This window comes from Amblyomma mixtum, chromosome 8, assembly GCF_055824585.1.
Source record: "Amblyomma mixtum isolate Tamu chromosome 8, ASM5582458v1, whole genome shotgun sequence".
NCBI classification, from domain to species: domain Eukaryota; kingdom Metazoa; phylum Arthropoda; class Arachnida; order Ixodida; family Ixodidae; genus Amblyomma; species Amblyomma mixtum.
This window is the reverse complement of record NC_143019.1, coordinates 11,068,389-11,089,102: the sequence shown is the minus strand read 5'-3', so window position 1 is coordinate 11,089,102 and position 20,714 is coordinate 11,068,389. Positions and strand designations below refer to the sequence as shown.

The window sequence follows — 20,714 nt, the reverse complement described above, 5'->3', positions numbered from 1 at the left end:
ATCGAAGAACTAGCGTAACTAATACGCATTTCACCTAACAACGATATATCGTCCGTCAGTTTATAAATAACGAAAGTACTCGATAATCAAGACGCGAAAAGCTTACTATTGTGGAGATGTAAAAGACTCGTAGTAGAGGCCAGACTCAGAGACAGAGCTTTAATCGAAGTTAGTTTATTATAGGAACATCGATGGTTATTGGCTGGCGCCTGAAATAAAAACCATAATTTAGTAGCTGAACGAAAGGCCTGCATTTTATAACGGCGCTTTTATCGTAACGCGGCTTTGATTCCATTGCTTTTAATTCTAATGTCGTGCAGTGGTGACGCCGCTGATTGCTGCAAATTTATTGGCTGATTCCGTTAGTTGTTTCCTGCTTTTATCAAGGCTTTGAAACCTTTCAGAGTACAGCCCTTACGGCAGGTCACAATCCTTCCAAAGAGTCATAACATCACTTCCTCCTGTTTTAAGCTCAATCCAAGCTTTCGTCTGCGCAATCTGCTCCGGAGTGAAGTAGTTTTTCCAGTCACCCACGACTCCTTTCCGCACGAATCCAGATCCCTCGTGCATTTCGACGTGGTCCTCCGGCGTACTGTTCAGCAGTTCGAAAGACTGAGAATTCAGAAGGGCTGCTTCAACTAACTTCTTCATCCGGCCTTCGGGTGTCTCACTGAAGAATGCCTTCATGCCTTCCAAACTGCACACCTCTATGACTCTCTGAAGAAGCTCCTCGTCCTGACGAAGTGCGGTAGCATGTTCTTCTCCGAGAAATTCAGCAATTCTCAGTACTTGGGCCCTAGTGTCCACCTTGAGTTCTTCGTAGGTAATGAAGAATACGTTGGCGTCATGGCGTCGCTCGTACCAAGCCAGCAGATGGTCAAAGTAATCCCCATAGGTTACCTGGAGGCAAGAGCAAAGGCCTGCTATTACATTCTAAACAGAAAGGAATAAAAAGAAACTAAGCTGTCCTTCAGCGCACACCTCTCTATAAAAGCGTGTGTCATAGAGGACCGCTGACTTCTTTTCTACTCCCATATAAGCATATGTGTTTGTGTGTATGAGCGTTGCGACTGAATTTCCATTCATCTACAGCATACTGAACCACCCAGCATTTTGGTTTAGTAATGTCATTAGGTACCGCTTAGTCCTAGGTGGCATATAAACCTTGGAAGCAAATTTCAACGCTTACCTAAATCAAGTGTGTTCTTTTCATTTTTCTCAATTTATGGTGATTTTTTGCTGGGCAAATATTCCTTTACGCAACAGAAGAAATGCAATAATTTTGTAAACCAGGATCCAGATGTTTTTTTACCAGGCAGCATAACGGCAAAACGGAGGGCATTCTGCCTGTTTCGTGTAAGCCATGGATTGTGGACTGGCCCTAATCCAACACCTTACTGAGCTTCGTATCTGCTTTGTTGAGGTTTTATTTAACACCGGGGTGGTACTCTCTTCCTCCTGAAAAAAAAAATTCTTTACCTTTTAAAGGCTTTCTTAGGTAATGTGCGCGATACATTTACCTCTCCTTTTTCTTCGATATGTTCACTTATTTACTGATTTGAACTTCGTCGTTAAATGAACTTTTTCGAAGATTTTCTGCCAATACTTGAAAACAGCTGCCATGTGCCCAGTCTTACGGAGGAAACATGCATTGGCATTATTCGAGAAATGCTGGACACGAACCAACTTTATTCTCGCGTTTGAGATATCAGCTTCCCACACGCTGCTTGTCACCAAAGAAGTGCTTATGCTCTAACTTCCCCACTACGTAATGTGCATGCTTCACGCATTTTTGCTTTCGTCGGCAAGCATTTTGGTGTCATTTCCATTAATATTTTCTTTCCCGTCATGATTGTTAGCGAACAAATTTGTTTAGGCGCACCCTAAGCGTCATCTTGGAATAATTACAGGCACTTAAAGAACGTAGATTCATATTTCGATTACCACTGGACAAGTAACCACTGCAAACAATGACAACCGCAGTGGTAGATGACTCGAAAATAATTTAGACGACCGTAGATTCTTTTCAAGCGTGCCAGAATGTGTATGCACTGGAGAATTGGCATAGAGCCTGCAACCTATATCACCGTAACCGATGTAACCGTTTTTAAACCAACAAGCATGTGCTTAGCAGGCGAAATTATTCAGCTACCTACTGTGCCGGCTGTTCAGCCATTAAACCCCTAGACCCAGAACGACCCCGTCGTCATCATTTTCATCATCATCATCATCCTGACTACGCCCTCTGCAGGGCAAAGACCTCTCCCACGTTTCGCCAAATAACCCTATCCTTTGCCAGCTGCAGCCACCGTATCCTCGCCTACTTCTTAATCTCATCTGCCTACTTAACTTTCTGGCACCCCTTTCTACGTTTGCTTTCTCTTGGAATCCACAACGTTACCATTAAGGACGAGCGTTTATCTTACCTACGCATTGCACGCCCTGCCCAAGCCCATTTCTTCCTCTTGATTTCAACTCGGACGTCAGTAATAAACGTATCTTCCCTCACTCACTCTGCCCGCTTGCGGTCTCTTAACGTTACACCTATCATTATTCATTCCATAGCTCTCTGCGTTGTCATTATCTTAAGCTGAACGCTTTTCGTTAGCCTCCACGTTTCTGCTCTGTAGGTAAGTACCGGTAAGATACAGCTGTTATGTACTTTTCTCTTGAGGGATATTGGTAAACTGCCATTCATGATCTGAGAGAATCTGCCATATGTGCTCCACCCCATTCTTATTCTTCTAGTTATTTCACTCTCATTATCCGGATCAGCAGCCACTACCTGCTCTGTCAGTAGCGACCCAGTCTCTGTCACTGCCCTGTCGCTATAAGCCACTAGTGACCCTGTCATTCTCATCGAAATGGTATTACATGAACTTAAAAAGCGGATTCAGTAAGCTTACTTTTTCAGACAGAAACAGGGACACGAACTTGTTGAAGGAGACGTCTGCGCATGTCTTGGGCGTGTGTCCCTTGAGAAAATGGTAGTAAGAGACGGCGCAGTCATAAGGATTTCTGGCCACATATATGTACTTCGCCCGCTCCTCAAGCCTTAAAACTCGGAGCGGAAGGTGGGTCATGATGGGACCAATTCGGGACGGGCTTTCCGCTGCACCAGCTCCGGTCAACTCCAGGAAGGGACACATCAGGCTGTATTCCCCGATGTCGGAGCCTGGTTGGGCCCGTGTTAGAATGTTCCAGATGATGAACTGCATCCAGTTGGTGCCGCATTTCGGATACGTTACTATGATGATGTCACCGTCTCTTGGGCTGTAATTCATGGCTGAAAGAACGCTTTCAATAGGGAAGAACTTGTGCATCCGTATTCCGCACACATCGCGGTAGCAGGCGTCCTCCATAACTACCTTGATTGGTATACCTAGAAATCGAAGGAGAAATGACGTTGAGTTGGCAGAAAACAAGGCTTCATAACATCGCATAATAAGTGCCTATGGTTGTGAACGAAAGAAATTTTCAGCAGCGCTGGACAAACAACTAATAATTTTTTTGCTTGCATCAGGTTTCTTCATTTCACACAACATAGGCATTACCCTTCCATCTAAAGCAAGTCTAACGATTCATCACCCAAGTGACACTGAATTTCCAAGTAAAGAAGGAAGTGCAAATCGATTTATTTGCACATAAAAAGATTTGGAACCAATTTGGAGCAAGAAAATCTTTAAAGGGACCACCGGAAAAGAAAATATGCAGAAAGCCTGTATAACAAGAGCTGTTGTCGGGATAGTTGGTGATCGTCTACATAAGCAATGTTATATTGCGCTAAAACTACGACACATCAGAAAAGAACACAAAGGACGAGTGCAACGAGGCGCTCGTCCTGTGCTTGTGTTCTTCTCTAATGTGTCGTAGTTTGAGCGCGATATAACATGGCTGTATAAATCACTTTTAATTGAAAGACATCTTTCTTCGAAATTACGATTTTTCTTTAGATCACAGCTTCTCTCTGTGGCGTGACGTAGCCTTAAAAAACTCCACATATTATCATTTAGATCACTTCTACTACAGAAAAAAAAACCTGTGTCAGCTGAGGTCACCTTATATAACGAAACATAGCACTAATATCGTCTCCGCACGTGATCATGTAGGCTTGAACTACATTACTAACGTCTGGGCAAAAATTCTGTTATCCTCTTATTCGTTATGTGCTCCTCGCAACACAGGTACTACGTTTGTAAAATTGTCCCCAGTGTTTGCGGGAACGTACTCGTATCTCGAGCTTGTTTTGTAACACACGCTGCTCCCTTTCTCGCTTTTATTGCTTCTTTTTTCTTCTCATTTTATTTATCAATTTTATTTAAACAGCACATTTCGATTTTTTCGACTTGATAACAAGCCGTTTTATTTGGCTGCAGAGGCAGCACTTTAAGCTACGCCTAGTGCACCGAAAGTGATATACCATTTCGATAACACAGCGCAGTGGGCTACGCGGCAAAGAAAGAGTAATGCGACTCTGGCTGCTTGGTTCTAAAAACGATGTTTCCATGATGGTACAGCCGCAAAGACGTAAGGCTGAAGCAGAGGCGAGAAGGAGGCGTCGTACTGCAGGGTCTCTGTTTCACAGCGCTTTCCAAGTGAACTGAACACTCAGCGTACTTGCTGTAGCGCTAAGCTTGAAGGGCGTTGTGTGACGACATGGTGGCGGATTCGATGCATCTTCGAGCGCTTCAAATGTAGGCTTGGCTCTCAAAAAAGGCAGGCATTACCGCTTGCAATTGTTGCCGTTTCTTTTCTCTTTCAAACACAGGTTTAGTGCGTCCCTCATAGCCTTAGTCGTTTTGAGGCGTTAAACACCACAAAACTAAACTAAATTAAACACAGGTACAGTAGCCGTCGATGTTGTAAGAACTATGGAAGTTGCGTTCGCTTCATCTCTCTGCTCCTTGTAAAAGCATTGCGTCGCATCTGGATTGACGCAATAACTGTCCGATCCTGCCAGCTTTCAGTCTTCTCTTTTTCCACTCATTTTCCCATCTAACTAGGCTTGATCTCTTTCTCGCCAGCAATCTCTGAATGCGCTTCTGTATTTATTTCTGGAGACTTTCTATCTTTTTTGCTATTTGCTGTCCAATCAGTTTTGAGGTTGATGTTGTGTTACCACCATTTCTTTGTGAACATGTGTCTAATGCGCAGGCATTATGCTCATGATCGATTCCTAAGCTGCTGTTGGCTGCATCGATTATTTCTCTTCCAGCATACTTGCAGCAAATTACTCCTCACACCAAACCGTGCTGAAAGGTTTCAAGACTTTGGTGCCAATCCAACATGATTTCCCTCCACATTTAGGTTCACCATTCACGATAACTAGACTGTGCTGTTCACATAATTAACTGTCATTGCGAGTGTATTCTACCGGTTCTTTTTTTTATGGGGTTTAACGTGCCAAAGCAACTCAGGCTATGAGGGACGCCGTAGTGAAGGGATCCGGAAATTTCGACCACCTGGGGTTCTTTAACGTGCACTGACATCGCACAGTACACGGGCCTCTAGAATTTCGCCTCTATCGAAATTCGACCGCCGCGGCCGTCTATTGATTCTTCGGTTTGTCCGATCTAATCGTAGCAAAACTTCGGCGCTATTACCGAACTCTTTTACCTAGTTGATACTGTAATCTATGCCACGTTGTGATTGCTCTTTGCAGTTAATAACTCCTAAATAATGTACTGCACTTTTCCTCCTATCCTTCCCGCTGGTTGTGCCTGAGAGCCAAAAACCTTAGAGATCCCTGCGGAGACCCGCACTGAGAGAATGCGAAAGCACTGACGCCTCCTTCGCACTCGTCGCCTTTCGTAGACCGTGAAGACCTCCCGTCTTGCGACACAGACGCCCCATCCATAACTGCAAATGCGTTAACGCGCGCACACCATTCACACATTCTAAATAAGCATACGCACTCGAGGGCGGCGTGGCAACGACTGACGTAAGAGGGAGCGCCGGTGCTGAAACGGCGCGCACGGGCGTTCTAGAAAGTTATTATGCGAAGCATACTAGCCGCACAACCGAGCTCTTCCTTGCTGCGCCGCGCGCGGCCGCGTAGCTACCACTTGACCTACATCGGCGCACCACGTGATAAGACGTCACAACAGCTGTGAAAGCTGGGGCTCAACTCGTGCGCTCGCTTGCGGACGCGCAGCCTCCACCGGCGGCCTAACTCCCGCTCCTTCCGCTAGGGGCGTTGACGTCACAACAGCTGTGAAAGCTGGGGCTCAACTCGTGCGCTCGCTTGCGGACGCGCAGCCTCCGCCGGCGGTATGCTTCGCATCCTAGGCTTAACCATAAGCTAAGCCAGGCCATTTTTTTACCCGGTCAGCGCTCCTCCCAGACGTCAGTGATCCCATTACAACGAGGCGACATGACGTCACGCGTCACGATGACAACCACTTTGCGCAAGCGCACCACGTACCCACCCACCGACGCGCCGCGCTCTCTCCTGTGATATCAGTGTGGCCCCACCCAACGTCACGACATGACGTCACGACGCGACGTCATGCGTCGCCATGGTAACCACTTTGGCTCAACGTCACCGCTCCCAAGTATTGCATCATCTTTTTTCGATACATTTTCATTTTTTCAGCTCATGTGCTTGCACTTGGTCGCGCTTTCCCGCAGTTTTGACGTCCTTTACTTTCACGTCCTCATAATATTTCGACGACCGTGCTGTTTTGACGTCTACGTGACATTTTGGCTCTAATTAATTAATTTCTCCCCATCGACCAAATTTTGACCAGCATCATCCTCTATCACACACATTTTTTTTTTCGCTTTACACTCACACGAACGGAGAAATTTCTGCCGACACATTTCGCGGACGTGAAATCGTCTACATAGCCATCAAAGGCTTTCGGCTTAAAATGTTCCTTAATTCCTGGTATACCTACATTTTTAAATGTGTTTTTGGTCAGATTATGAAGCTAATGCCTCCTTTTTTATTTTTCCTTATTTTCTTGTAGGACTCTTACAATCAGGTTTCTTTGAAATCAAGGAGACAAGTCTATTTGCCATCTTGTGATATTACATGCCATTCCTGGAGCGGTTCCTCTATTTGTAGGCATTTAGCGCTCTTTCTCCGGCCCCTGAAAGTATTTTTTAACACATCCTATAGAATACTCTTATCATTCCCGTAAGGTTTCTTCTGAACTCCTATGTCACGCTAGGCGGGTCAAGCTGCAGTTGGAGGCCAGAATGGCCACCCAGCACCCTGTTTACTCTGGGCATAGCTCCATGACCAACCATGACCCACGCGTATACCATCCTGCCAACCAAGTGTTCCGCTAGTCTTTGCTTGCCTAACTGGGCTTTCTTGCCTCTCGCCGCCTCCACAATTCATTACGCGACCTGCTAGTCGCGAAGATATCTGTCCACCCAGCGTGCCGCAATAATGAATTCTTCCTCCTTTGAATTCTCTCAACGCCTTCTCCCTGCACTGGCCTGGTCAATTTTGTCAGCTCAAAACCGCAGCTAATAGGGGGTTTTTTTCTTCGTTCAAAGCTACCGTACCCCTCTGTGCTTCCGGTCCATTTAGTTCAACCGGGGGTACCGTGCACATTAGCATCTCGAGCTAAAAGGTGACCTACTTCTCACTAAGCAGAGCTAAACAACAGAAGAATACAGTAAAATATAAATCCAGAGTGTCGTGGTACAGAGCTGGTTTAGTTTTTAAACTTTTTTTTGCGCTGCCTTAATGATAAGAATATTCCGACAAACCTAGTTCAACACCCTGGTCATCATCATCATCATCGTCATCAGCCTGACTACGTCCACTGCAGGGCAAAGGGCTCACCCATGTCTCTCCAAATAACCCTGTTCTTCGCGAGTTGCTGCCACCGTATCCTCGCAAATTACTTCAGCTCATCCGCCCATTTAACTTTCTGCTTAAGGGAAAAAAATAAAAAATATCGCACACGAGAAGACGGGGCAAACGAGGAGACACAGACAAGCGCTCATCTCTTCACATGCCCAAGCCTCATCTCTTCTAACTTTCTGCCACCTCCTGCTACGTTTGCCTTCTCTTGGAACCTACTCCGTTACCCTTAAGGACCCCCGGTTATCTTGCTTTCGCATTACATGCCCTGCCCACGTCCATTTCTTCCTCTTGACTTCGGCTAGCATGTCATTAACCCGCGTTTGTTCCTTCACCCACTCCGCCCACTTCCGGTCTCTTAACGTTACACCTAACGTTAACCTTAACGTTAACGTTAGCGAAGAAATCAAATTTATCGACGCCAGCCATTAAGCAACTGACACTGTCCATGCTCCACTTTGAATACTGGGACCGTACTCACGCCTATAGAGGTGTCTTGGTAACCTCTACTAGTTCTGCTTGCGCCGTGGTCGTTCCTGCGCGACAGTCTCAAATTCACCAACCCATTTCGCATTGGACTAACTCACTGGAGCAGAATTGGCCGCACTTATTGCGACGGTAAAGTACATTTTACAACAGTCACCTCCAAAATGGGCTGTTTTCTGTGATTCAAAAGCTGCCCTACAATGTCTCCAATCTGCCTTGAGGCGTAGCGACCATCAGCAACTTGTAGCGGAGATACGATATCTGCACCACCAGGCAATTGAACAGGATCACGAAATCATCTTCCAGTGCGTACCAGGCCGTAGCGGCATTGTTGGTAACGCCTTAGCTGACGATGCTGCTCGATCGGCTCACGATACAACCAACACTGTCCGCATACCACCAACAAGAGCTGACGCATCAAGGGACCTTCAACTGTTCGACTGAAACGTGACTGTACAGTTGTGGTCTACCCCTGGAGGTTGGGCACCCCGCTCACACCACTTCGACCTCTTGCTTCAACTTCATATACCATTCGGCCTCCCCCGCGGTGATACTACGCTGGTGCGCCGCCTGTGGCTTCACAACAGTGGCGTTCACAAACGCCTATTCCAATCTCATCGCAATGGCAGACTCTCCAGCGTGTGAGCAGTGCCGTTGTTATGAAACGATCGTGCACCTCCTGTGTGACTGCCTTCGTTCACAGCGAGAGCGCGTTTTCCTGACTGCTACTGTGTACCGCTTGGACTCGCGTCCTCTAACAGAGTCCAATGTTCTGGGGCCTTGAACACAACCTTCCTCAGAAAGGAAAGCGGTGAAAACGCTCCTGAGATTCTTAAAGGACTCGGGGCTGTATTCACATCTATAATCTTTAGGTTTTTAGTGCGCGCCCACTGTCCCCTTCACACAGTGGTCGACGGACACTTGAAAAACTCATTTAGTTGCAGCTCTTTTTCCTTTTTTCCCCTTTGTTCCCCTCCCCAAATGTAGGGTACCCTACTCTTTCCTCTATCCTACCCTACTCTCTCTTTCTCTCTCTCTCTCTCTCTCTCTCTCTCTCTATGCACCTATCATTTTTCTTTCCATGGCTCGCTACGTTGTCGTTAACTTAAGCTGAACCCTCTTTGTTAGCCTCCACATTTCCGCCACATAGGTGAGTACCGGGAAGATACAGCTGTTGTATACTTTTTCTCTTGAGGGATATTGGTAAACTGCCTTTCAAGATGTGAGAGAACCTGCCAAATGCGCTCTACCCCATTCTTATCCTTCTAGTTATTTCTGTCTCATGATCCGGATCAGCAGTCACTACCTGCCCTAAGTACACATAGTCGCTTACTACTTTGAGCACCTCGCTACCAATTGCGAACTGCAGTTCCCTTGCTAGACTGTTGAAGATCACTTTGGTTTTCTCCATATTAAATTTTAGACCCTACTTTCTGCTGTGCCTAACTCCCTGATCATGCTTTGCAGTTCATGTTCTGGGTGACTTAGCAAGACAATGTCATCAGCGAATCGCAGATTACTTAGGTATTCTCCGTTAACTATTATACCCAACTGATGGCGCTACTGATAGGCGTAATTTATAAATAAGATTCTGGCTGCGAAAGGGACCAGGGTACGTTTAAAAGGAGCGGGTGGATTCTAATAGAGAAAACGCATCCATTCGTGGAAGAAAGAAGATTTTAATAAAATTTCTGGTTTTTTTTTTCACTATATTGAACTTGATTGAGAAGGTAACAAGTTAGCGAAGAATTAAAATGAGAAGAGAATTACTCTCGAGCGTTTTGTGAAAGAAACAAAATTTTATGATAGGCACCATCGTATCGGAAGTGTAAAGACAAACACTAATCGTAGATCTAGCCATTCCATCATATTAGCTTGGAGAATAACGAAGGGGTGATGTGCATTTCGCAGGTGCTCACGGGTCATTAATGCCAACTTTACTGTGCCTCTCAAGAGAAAAGTAAGTATGTATCTTTACAGCCCTCACCTGGTTAGAAACCAGGGGGATAACGAAAAGGCGAGAGATTAAATTTTCATGACGCAGCAAGTTATGGCAAAAAAATTATACGGGGACATTAAGAGACAGGGAGATAGCAGATTTAGTCAGGGAACCAAAGCGTGGTAATGATATCCTAGTAGAAATTGAATGTAGTGCGGGGAAAAGGTAACTTATGGTCCATTTGAGTAACAGAGTGGATTGCAAGAGAAAGAAGCTTTGATTAAAGTATCGGGTTTGCGGCTGAATGGTGCTATAGTGCTCAAGAAACTGATTTCGGAGTTCGGTGCACAGAAATGGAGGAGGCGGTGATTGTGAGCGAGGAAACGCGCTCCTAGAAATTACCGATAAAGTAAACTGCCTATAAAATGCCTTCTGCAGCTGGAACCGATGCTGTCAAATAGAAACACTGAAGATTTAGGTACACTATGAATAAAAAGTTAGCACCTACAAACTTACCTCTGCACGGCACGTTCTGTGAGGCATATATTGTGCGAGGCCGCGCTTTGAGGACAAGGAGGGTTAGCTAAATCAGCGATAGAGTGATCTTATCGGCCGCTAACTCTTAAGAGATTAAAATCATGCGCCACCTTGTCAGCTTTTAGATAATGCCAGGAACTGCTTCGCGCAGCCCGACCTTTGTTGCCGTGGTCAACAGCAAGTTAAACAATGGAGGAGGCATCGACTCGAACACACTTTTCATCTTGGTGAAGGCGTACGTCATTTCTACACCGACGTCAAAACAACGAGGTCAAAAAGCAAAAAGAGATAAAAAGAAGAGGAAGGGTGAAATGTTTTGGGCATCGTTTAATTTCCGCCATCACCTGCGCCCGTCAATCTTAAAGCTATGGTTTCCAGAAAAAGGCAACACTATGCTTTCCAGCGCTGACTAAGTTCATATCTTGTTGGAAGGGAAGAACTATTCTGGCTGTCACCGCTTCTCGTGCGTGGATTCTAATTGCTCAAGAAGAATTGCGGACGTAAAATTAATGACCACATAAAATACCCCTTAAGCGTGAAATCGGATTTTATTCCTGTCTACCGTAACACTCTGCAACCATTAGACGTGTAGTTTCTGGCAAACATGTATAGCAGCATAAAGTCGTAATGGAAATACATCATCGCAAATAAATAACGGAAATATCCGCTTCATGTGAAGTCTTTATAGTGCCTGCGCCGTTTAAGCGCTTCTTGTGTTAGCTCTAAGAAGAACCCGACGTGTCTTCCTTGCATTTGCTTCTTGACGCTCCACAGCGCTTGCCCTTTGCTCTGCGCCATTAATCATGCTCCAGACCACGTGAGGCACACCGTATTCTCACCTTCGTGTGCTTCTACACTGAGGTGGCACTGACGGCATAGGCGAGCCTTTCTGCACTCAGCGACATTCTCTGAGAATAGAGCGGACGGTAAGGAGACGAGAACGGCCTCTCTTCCTCCGCAGTGGTATATTGCTTCGTCATTCGAAGCATATTTTAACACAGCTTTATAATATGCAGTGTTCAAGAAAGAACCGTTTACTTGATTACAACAAATTTTCTGCGCACGTGTAGTTACAGCAGCATTTCACAGATGGCGCCAGCAACACCAGCGACGTAGTGAAGCGGAGTGAGGAGTGCAATGCGTCTGGCGGACAGGCACACCTTCGTGCGGCCGAAATGTGATTTGGAGGGAAGACACCGTCGCGTACGCTCCACCCATTTAGATTTCCCTTTATTGTCTAGAAAAGCTCTCACCGATTATAGATCTTGACCGATCCGGCTACACCGTGCTGCTACTACTAATTATAGGCCGAATCCGAAGAATTTGAGGATGATATAATGGCATAGTTTTTTTTTTCCTTTTACGGCTCCCCACAGTATAAAAAGCGTGTATGCTGAACCGCAGCGCTTATCCAGTCGTTCATCCCTTAGCACTTTTCAGTGACATGATTCTTCAGATGACAGACATTTCGGCGGAAAGTTAGCTCGCATCGGATTGGTTTTTATTATTGATGTGCTTTCACCTTGCCACACTTTTAGAGGCGCTATATGTGTAAAGTTGATTTCTGGTAAACTAGGGCACTGCAGGAACTAGCATACTTCCTTGTATTCGTCCTCATAGGACAGTTCTTTCCTCGCATGAACGGGTGGAAGAAATACTTGTAGAAAAGTAATGCGGAAATAGCGAAGTGGTCTTAGGCATTGGGAAGTGAAGTTTCTGCTTGCAAGCTGGTGCCAGCTAGAATTATAGTGGGAGGCAACGGAGCGGAATGTTTTGTTTTCCATTTGGATACTATGCGGGCGGAAAATTTAGGAATGTTTCCGAGTGTCCCAGCACTAATGATGGCCTGAAGCTCACCGTGCTCCACGACGATGTTCGCCTGAATGTCCCCAGAACAGTAGCTGATTGCATTTCATGTTTAAAACACTGTATCTGCCCGGAAAAGATATAGTTTTCCTCTCATACAATACCAGATACATGTGACAGTGCGACAATAGCAAAAGGTGTTTGCTCAACAGCCACATAAAGAAAGGCCTACTTTTCAATGACGTATTTCCTACAATCTTTCTAAACGAAAAGTTATTAAGTCGTGCGTACTATTTTGTTTGGATATGTTAAGCGGTGAATAGGTTTGGTTTGGTTTATGGGGTTTAACGTCCCAAAGCGACTAAAGCTTAATAGGAATAGGATAAGAGATACGAACTCCCGAAGCTCTTGTGGGTGTACCGTTCCCGCAGTATTTTTTTTTTTTTACCACGTGAGTTTGAAATTCCCTCTGTGCAAAACTTGCCAGGCTTCTGCAATTACAGTATCCGTAATTCGCCCAAATAAACGAAAGAGGTTTTTCTGGCAGCATCCGCTTTCAGAGAGACCCGCTTTAACAATACGCTAGCTCAAGTCTCTTTGACCTATGTTACAAACCTACGCGAATAAAAACAAGAAGAAACCTAGTCCCTTTAATATCACATTTTTTTATCATGTGCTCTTGGTAAAGCTTGATAACGTTCCACATCGGCAGCCGCCAAGGCATGTCAAACAAGAAAAAACACTCCTCAACATTGTTTTCTCATGTATTCATGTAAAAAAACATGAGAGTTGGCCTGCTGTCCTCGATAAGCTTGCATTGCCATGATCACATTAGGGCATTCTGAATTCAGAACCACTCCCGAGGATAACAACTTGCGTTTTTAAACCGTTTATTCTGTTATCTGTAATAGAGATGCAAAGTTTTCGTTGACGTAGACAGAGACAATGTGGACTGAGAAATGCTTCTCAGAGGCTCTGGGAGTGCACTGCAATACTACAGAACTATTATCTCACTGACCGAAATGTTTTTGTGTTGGCTTAATTGACAAAATCAGCTTGAAGTTTTCATTCATTCCGTAAAGTGGGTACGATGCTGCTTCTTCGGCGATGACATTTTATGCACTAAGTTGAAGATGTCGAATTTGACCAGCACTGCAGGCTGAAATGAGTATAGTTGTAAAATTACTCCATCAGAGAAATAATCGGATACCAAAACTGAAAACAAAGCTGTAATCTGCACCATGTTCTTGTGACACTTGCTTTTCTTCCCGTTGGGCAGAAGGCAGATTTGCATTACCTACGGCAGATCGCAGTCCCTCCAGAGTGTCATTACATCACTACCTTTGGTCATGTTTGCGATCCAAGCCTTCATCTGTTCTATTTGGTCAGGGGTGAAGTAATTTTTCCAGTCACCCACGATTCCTTTCCGCACAAATCCCGCGCCCTCATGCGTATCGAAGTTGCCTTGCGGCAACTTCTTCAACATCTCGAAAGACTGAGACTTAGCCGCCGCTGTCTCCGCTATCTTCCTCATCCTGTCTTCTGGCTTGACATTGAACAGGGCCTTCATACTATCTAGGCTGCAGGCGTCTACGACTCTCTCTAAGAGTCCTTCATCCCTACTCAAGGCATCGCCGTATTTTTCGCCAAGGAAGTCCCCTATCTTGACCACTTGCCCCCTTATGTCCGTCTTCAGTTCTTCATAGGTGAGAAACAGGACATTCTTGTCGTGTCGTCGCTCGTACCAGGGCAGCAGGTTCTCAAAGTAGTCACCATACATCACCTGAAATTGCAAAGCAGAATCAGTTTGTTTTTCGCCTAAGATGGAACACAGTTTTACCGGCATTAATTCCAAAATCACCACGAAATATTTAATTCCGACGCAACCAACATTATCGTCATTTGTCAGCGTGTCCCCGGCTAAAATTTTGGCGACGGACTTCGTTCCTCTTTGGAGTATCATTTTATTCTGTCTCTTTCGAGCCTGTCCTTATTAGAGAGAAAAGACTTTTTAAAGCTATCTATCCGCAGCTTGTTTGAGAACTCCTCAGGTGTCGATGTTGCTATTAACAGGCATAGTGCGACTTTGCAGAAAATTTAGCACGCATTGATGACAGAATACCAATAACCGTTGAGCCGCCGCGGTGGCTCAGTCGCTATGGTGCTTGGCTGCTGACCCGAAAGACGCGGGTTCGATCCCGGCCGCGGCGGCTAGAATTTCTTTGGAGGAGAAATTCTAGAGGCCCGTGTACTGTGCGATGTCAGTGCACGTTAAAGAACCCCAGGTGGTCGAAATTTCCGGAGCCCTTCACTACGGCGTCTCTCATAGCCTTAGTCGCTTTGGGACGTTAAGCCCCATAAACCAACTAAACCAACCAATAACCGTTGTTTTGTCTTGAAAATATTACCTGATTGACACGTGTCAGGCGTTGGGTGGTACAAAATTCAACTCAAATGAAGAACAGTGTTTCAGAGGATATGGATTTCACAAATCTATAGCACGGCACGCATATGAGATAATTCCTCCTTTTAATGTTGCGGCATCGTGACTACTTTACTCAAAAAGCCCCGAATATCGCCCTGAAACCGATATGAACCGAATTCAGGAGTGCTGATATTTACGCGCACTCCGGCCACAGGCTGCATTAAAAACAAACATCAGCTATCGCCACGTTCCCTTACTATGGCTGCAAACGCTTTAAGCCAGTATATTATACAACCTATAGGCCAGTTTAGTACACGCACCAGAGATCGGTGATTTAGACCAACAATGAAATGTTGCTTTAATCCGCAGGCACGCGACGAATTTTATCCGCTCAATGCTGGGTTGTTCTTGTTTGGGTACTTCAACCCTTAACTCACTCTTTTTTTTTTTATTGACAACTTACCATCCCTACCTTCCGACACCTAGTCGTAAAGAAAGTTGCAATCTAGCACTACTCTCTACAAACACCTAACTGAAGCATCGCTTACTATAAATGTTAGGGCGATCAAATTGGGTAACCAACCTTTCCTGACAGGAAAAGCGAGAGGAACTTCTGGAAGGAGATGTCAGTGTAAGTCTTCGGCGTCAGCCCCTTAAGAAAATGGTAGTACGAGACGGCGCAGTCGTACGGGTTCCTGGCCACGTAGATGTACTTCGCACAGTCGACTGGCGGAAAAACGCTCAGAGGAAGATGCGTCATGATGGGGCCAATTCTCGATGGGTTTTCCGCCGCTGCTGCTCCGGTCATCTCAATGAAGGGGCACATGAGGCTGAATTCCCCGATGTCGGATGCAGGCTTCCCGTCTGTCAGAATGTTCCAGACGATGGCTTGTATCCACTTGGTGCCACACCTGGGATATGCCACGGTGAAGATATCGCCGTTTCTCGGCTTGTACTTCATTGCCGAGCGAACGACTTCGTCCCGAAAGAACTTGTGCATCCATACGCCGTCGACGTCTCTGTACATTGACTCGTCCATTTTTATTCAGTTCACGGCTCCTGAAAACAGCAAACCAGGTGATACACGATATAAGCGACTAGTAAGTTTTTCTGCGCTAAGAGTAACAATACACCTTTTCGTAAAGCGCCGTGGTGGCTGAGCAGTTATGGCGTTCGGCTCTTGACTCAAAAGAAATGAGTTCGATCCCTGCCGGGGCATTCACATTTCGATGGAGGCGATATGCTAGAGGGTCGTGTACTCGGCGATTTCCGTGCACAATAAAGAACCCTCAGGTTGTTGAAAGTTTTCGAAGCACTCCACTACGGCAAACCTCGTAGCCTTAGTCGTTTTGGGACATTCAATCCCATAACCCAAACCACTTTTCAAGCATACGAAATCGAGCAGCGGAAGAAAATTGGCCATAGTGTAGTACCTAATATTGGCCAGTGCAGCGCTCATTTCTCCGGTGCATAATGTCGTGCGGGAGTCTGGAAGCACAAACTTTTCACTGGAGCCATAGGAACATTTTCCTTCCTTTATTTCTCCTTTCTTGTTCTTCTTGTTCTTGCTAATATTAATATCATTATTAATTTCTCCTTTATTAGGCATTTGCTCCACATCACATCACATCACATCACTTTAATTTCCTTAAAGACCCCTTGTGGAGTGTTACATAAGGGGTGGGTTTTTAAGAAGTACAGGCGTTCACTGCGGTCATGAATGTTTCACGGCAGGTGATGGCAGCGATATCGTGCTCCATCTAGGCAGATTGCCCTAAAATATATTGTACGGAAGTTAACAGTTAGCATATTATATTTTTGGATAATGAATAACCCTACTTTTCAAGTGGATTAACTGGAATTTGCAACTGCTGTTGCGTAAAAATACAAAGCTAATTCCCATCTTAAGTTGACGTCATTTTCTCCGAAGGAGAATAGAAATGAAAACAAGTCAGTTAGAGTCTTGAATATAATGTTTTTTTGTAGTTTCCCCCGAGTTGAATAAATATGCTAGCCACTGGTAAAACTTCCGGGAGCCGCGAGCTACGTTGTGTACTCGAATTCTTTCACACTGCACGTTTGCATATTACCTAGGGTTGACCTTTAACCACCTAATATCTATGCACTTATCATGATGAGAGAAAGTGTGTGCCGAGGTAGATCCAACACCAATGTGAAAGAAGAGAAAAAAGTCAGTCGATTTGGATAATTAGGCCAAATGTGAATATGGGCGCTCGCATCATGCTTTCCGTGCTGCGCTGCTCTTCTAGGTTAAGGTGGTAAGCCACCCGGCGGTAAGCCACGCTGTCAGCAGCTGAGCAGTAGCGTACTGACACAAGGCAGGTGCCAAGGCGGGTGTTACCATCGGTGGAACTTGGGTTGCTTGGGTTGGATTGCAACTCAGGTTGTTCTTCCCGAGCAGCCTTTCACGATTAAATGGGCTGCTGCCTGATATGGTGGGCAGGTCGCCCACCACACGGTGGGCAGGCGCTCAGCCTACCACAAAACCGGCATCAGACAAACACACAAACACACGATGTCCAAATGCTGGGAATGGCCACTATAAATATTGGTGCACTAAAATGCCAGAATAAAAATCACACCACTCACCTTATTTCTCACTGACGCAACAAAGCCTGCCCGTTCGGCGACCACTGCGGCTTCGACGAAAGCAAGAAGTGAGCGACAGCACTCTTTGCCACAGAATAAAAGGAGCCCAGGCCTGCCTATCTCGCGCACTTCCTGGTTTCAAAGGTGACCAGGGATTGTTCTGCGTGCAGAACAGCTCGTGAAGTGCAAGGTTTTGCCCTTTGTGTCAGCTATCTTCAATCGTCAATGCAAAGGGCCCGGGAGACCGGACAGCACGCGCCTGATGATAGCGTATTCTAAGTATAAGCCGAAGGACATCACTGTGATTCGCTGAACGTCAAGTGCTGAAATGTGAAACACTGTGCTTCCAGGATGGCGACGAGAAGGTGAACAAGAAAAAAATTTCCAGCCGAATCAATAAGCTGAAGGCAAGCGTCATGAGCCCGCCGCGGAGGCTGACAGGTTACGCGCTCGGCTGATGGCCCGACAGACACGGGTTCGATACTGGCCGCGGCGGCTGAATTTCGATGGAGGCGAAATTCCAGAGGTCCGTGTACTGTGGGATGTCGGTGCACGTTAAAGAACACCAGGTGGTCGAAATTTCCGGAGCCCTTCACTACGGCGGCCCTCATAGCCAGAGTCGCTTTGGGAGGTTAAACCCCAATAAGCCAAACCAAACCAGCAAGCGTCATGACGAAATAATTTATAGAGAGGACTCGGAAAGCAGTAAAAGTTCCGAATATTCCGTGGAACCGAAAAGACAACAGGCAGGCCATATCTGTTTGCCACCCTTTTTACGTTGTGGGCAACCCTGTGCACATACGAAACAACTTCAGGTCTCGCGTCTTGCTTCCTTCGCGCTGATGGGCGCTTAAACATGGCGCCCTTGACTATGTAGGAGGGCTTCAGCAACGGAAGCTTGCACAGATCTGTGCACGCGTAGCGAGCGATGGGAAGAGGAATGGCTGCGGCAAAAAACATGGGAAGCACTTTGTGAAGTGCTGCACCGGCGTGGTCTATGAGATACCGCTGACCTGCGAGAAGGCTTATGTGGGCCAAACAGGCAGGTGCATCAATGACCGTGCAGCGGAGCACGCGCGCTCGCTCAAAGGAGTAGGAGGTGCGCATCTACCGAAACCCTACGCAGAGTGCAAGGTGTTTCACCGAGTGGCAGAACATACGGCGGGGGAAAATTGTGAGTGCTGCAAAAAGGTTGAACCATGATTTGATGAGATAAAGATTCTGGGCAGGAAGGAGCGGTGATAGTAAAAGCACGGGAGGTTTTGGAGGCGTACCACATAAGAAAAAGAGGAAAAAGTTGTGTCAGCGATACATCTGTGCACCTTTTTAAAGCAGAGATTCCATATCTTGAACGGTTCTGTTGATTGTACAGGAGGTGTCTTTCTGCTCATGCCTACGTTTCTGTATATTTGCTCGCTTCTCAGAGATTAAAGTCAGGTGAAGTGAGCGCTTGTCCTACGTCGTTCTTCAGCTTTGTGTGTGTTTTTCGGCGCTACTGCTTTTCCTTTCTCGAGTACGATGAACCATCTAGCCCAAATAGAAGTTCTTCTAAACAATATTCATATTCACTTCGCGTAACGTGGCTGATGTTCTGGCATTCTGCCTTGTCTTCGCAATTTGTTTCACCTCAGCTGGTTTTCCGCTCTCATCGCCCGTTCTACCGTCTACTTTTCCCGCTTGCGCATCAGGCTCTACACCTAAGCGATGTTTCTATCATTTGTATTGGAGGAAATTATGCAAGTTATTCAGCTAATCATGCGCGACTTGGAGGTTTAGTTTCAATTGGCCACAAACGCGTGGACATGTATAGGTGCACACTCTGGCTTCTAATTCGATATTTATATTTTATCGCGGGCCAATGTGAGCCTTCGTCCCAATGAGATGAAAGTTGTGGCATGTAATTACTCATCTGCGAGTGCTGACCGTTTGGAATGCCTGCCCCAAAAAAATCTGCTAATACTTCTGTCCAAACAGCCATATTTTTAAGCACTCACATTTGGAAACATTGCTCCGGTAGTTCACCACAGCCACTTCCCATCTATGGTTCTTGTAGTACAATTATAAAGCCTTTTTTCTTTGTCTCCAATGGACATTGTTGCGTACAAGGCCGTACATTCGCATGCGGACCTATACCGCCAATCGTACAGCTATCGTCACCAGTGTTAGGTTTTCTCTCAGTTAATGGAGTGTTGCAACAAAGCAAAACACACGGCAAGCAAAGCGTAAGGAGCGTGCGGATGACTTGCTTTGTAAGTAGCCTTCTCGAATTTCATCACAGGAGGGCTAAGTGCAAGGTTTCTAAAATCTGATACGATAAAAATGGTTTTTAAAATTTCTTCGGTTTTAGCTCTTTATAAACCCAGGCCGATTTCATGCAGGCAGTATAGGAGGGGACATGTCGGCACGTATTTTAACGCTTGCATTTGCATGAACCAGCAATCCCGTCTTTAAATTCTTTAAGCAAAGACTTTTCTTTTCCTCCTCATGTTAACTAACCAAATGCGAGAAATTCACTGAACCTTGATGGGTGTCTAATATAATTTCGGCAATACAGGCCAGAAAACTGGCCTACGATAAAGTTCTGTGGGGGAAAAAACTCTCCGCGGCGCCTTCGCGGCAACCAAGCTCTTATCTCTGTTATTAACCCATGATTCAAGAAAATACTTCTTAAGGCTATAGCTGGAGTGACGTTTTCTTATATTTATACGTCAAATAGTGAGATATTTCACAGGCATGTAACCTATGCACTTCGATTGTTTTTCATGCCTCCTGCACATTTTTGTTGGCGATAGTTATAGTGACGTACTGTGACACAAATAAAGTTATGCTTATCTAACTGTCTCATATCCTTCACAATCACACTGATAAAGACGAAAAACTGGAACTGAACTAGTCAGAATTTATTGACGTTCCTTTTGTAGGACTGGATGGTGTTTTGCGTCGGAGTCCGCATCTTTATGTTTTAATTTTCTGCGACATCTCTTGTATGCAATATTTGCTTGATTTTTTGCGTGTTGTTCCTTACCGCTGTGTAATACTTCCTTGACGGTCACCTCGCCTTGAAGTTTGAATTATTCAAACGGGGCAGG

General features: G+C 45.6%; 3 protein-coding genes across 3 annotated transcripts in view; 1 reads left to right on the top strand and 2 right to left on the bottom strand.

The window, feature by feature from the left end:
- Positions 1–20,714, top strand: part of LOC149331310 (uncharacterized) — a 164,728-nt gene that overhangs the window by 94,398 nt on the left and 49,616 nt on the right. The window lies entirely within an intron of this gene.
- Positions 189–10,798, bottom strand: LOC149331314 (sulfotransferase 1B1-like). The gene is made up of 3 exons (XM_089555452.1): positions 10,764–10,798; positions 2,907–3,382; positions 189–900 (listed from the first exon to the last, which is right to left on the bottom strand). The coding sequence occupies exons 2-3, from the start codon at positions 3,360–3,362 to the stop codon at positions 415–417; spliced, it is 942 nt and encodes a 313-aa protein (XP_089411578.1). The 5' UTR covers positions 3,363–3,382; positions 10,764–10,798; the 3' UTR covers positions 189–414.
- LOC149331313 (sulfotransferase ssu-1-like) lies at positions 13,861–19,777 on the bottom strand. The gene is made up of 3 exons (XM_089556450.1): positions 17,626–19,777; positions 15,599–16,074; positions 13,861–14,373 (listed from the first exon to the last, which is right to left on the bottom strand). The coding sequence occupies exons 2-3, from the start codon at positions 16,052–16,054 to the stop codon at positions 13,888–13,890; spliced, it is 942 nt and encodes a 313-aa protein (XP_089412576.1). The 5' UTR covers positions 16,055–16,074; positions 17,626–19,777; the 3' UTR covers positions 13,861–13,887.

Excerpts from the sequence above, each read along its gene's own strand:
- LOC149331314 (XM_089555452.1), bottom strand. The coding sequence starts at position 3,362 with ATGGAGGACGCCTGCTACCGCGATGTGTGCGGAATACGGATGCACAAG. Across the intron at positions 901-2,906 it reads CCCTGTTTCTGTCTGAAAAA|GTAACCTATGGGGATTACTT; the intron begins GTAAGCTTACTG and ends TCTTGCCTCCAG.
- LOC149331313 (XM_089556450.1), bottom strand. The coding sequence starts at position 16,054 with ATGGACGAGTCAATGTACAGAGACGTCGACGGCGTATGGATGCACAAG. Across the intron at positions 14,374-15,598 it reads CGCTTTTCCTGTCAGGAAAG|GTGATGTATGGTGACTACTT; the intron begins GTTGGTTACCCA and ends TTGCAATTTCAG.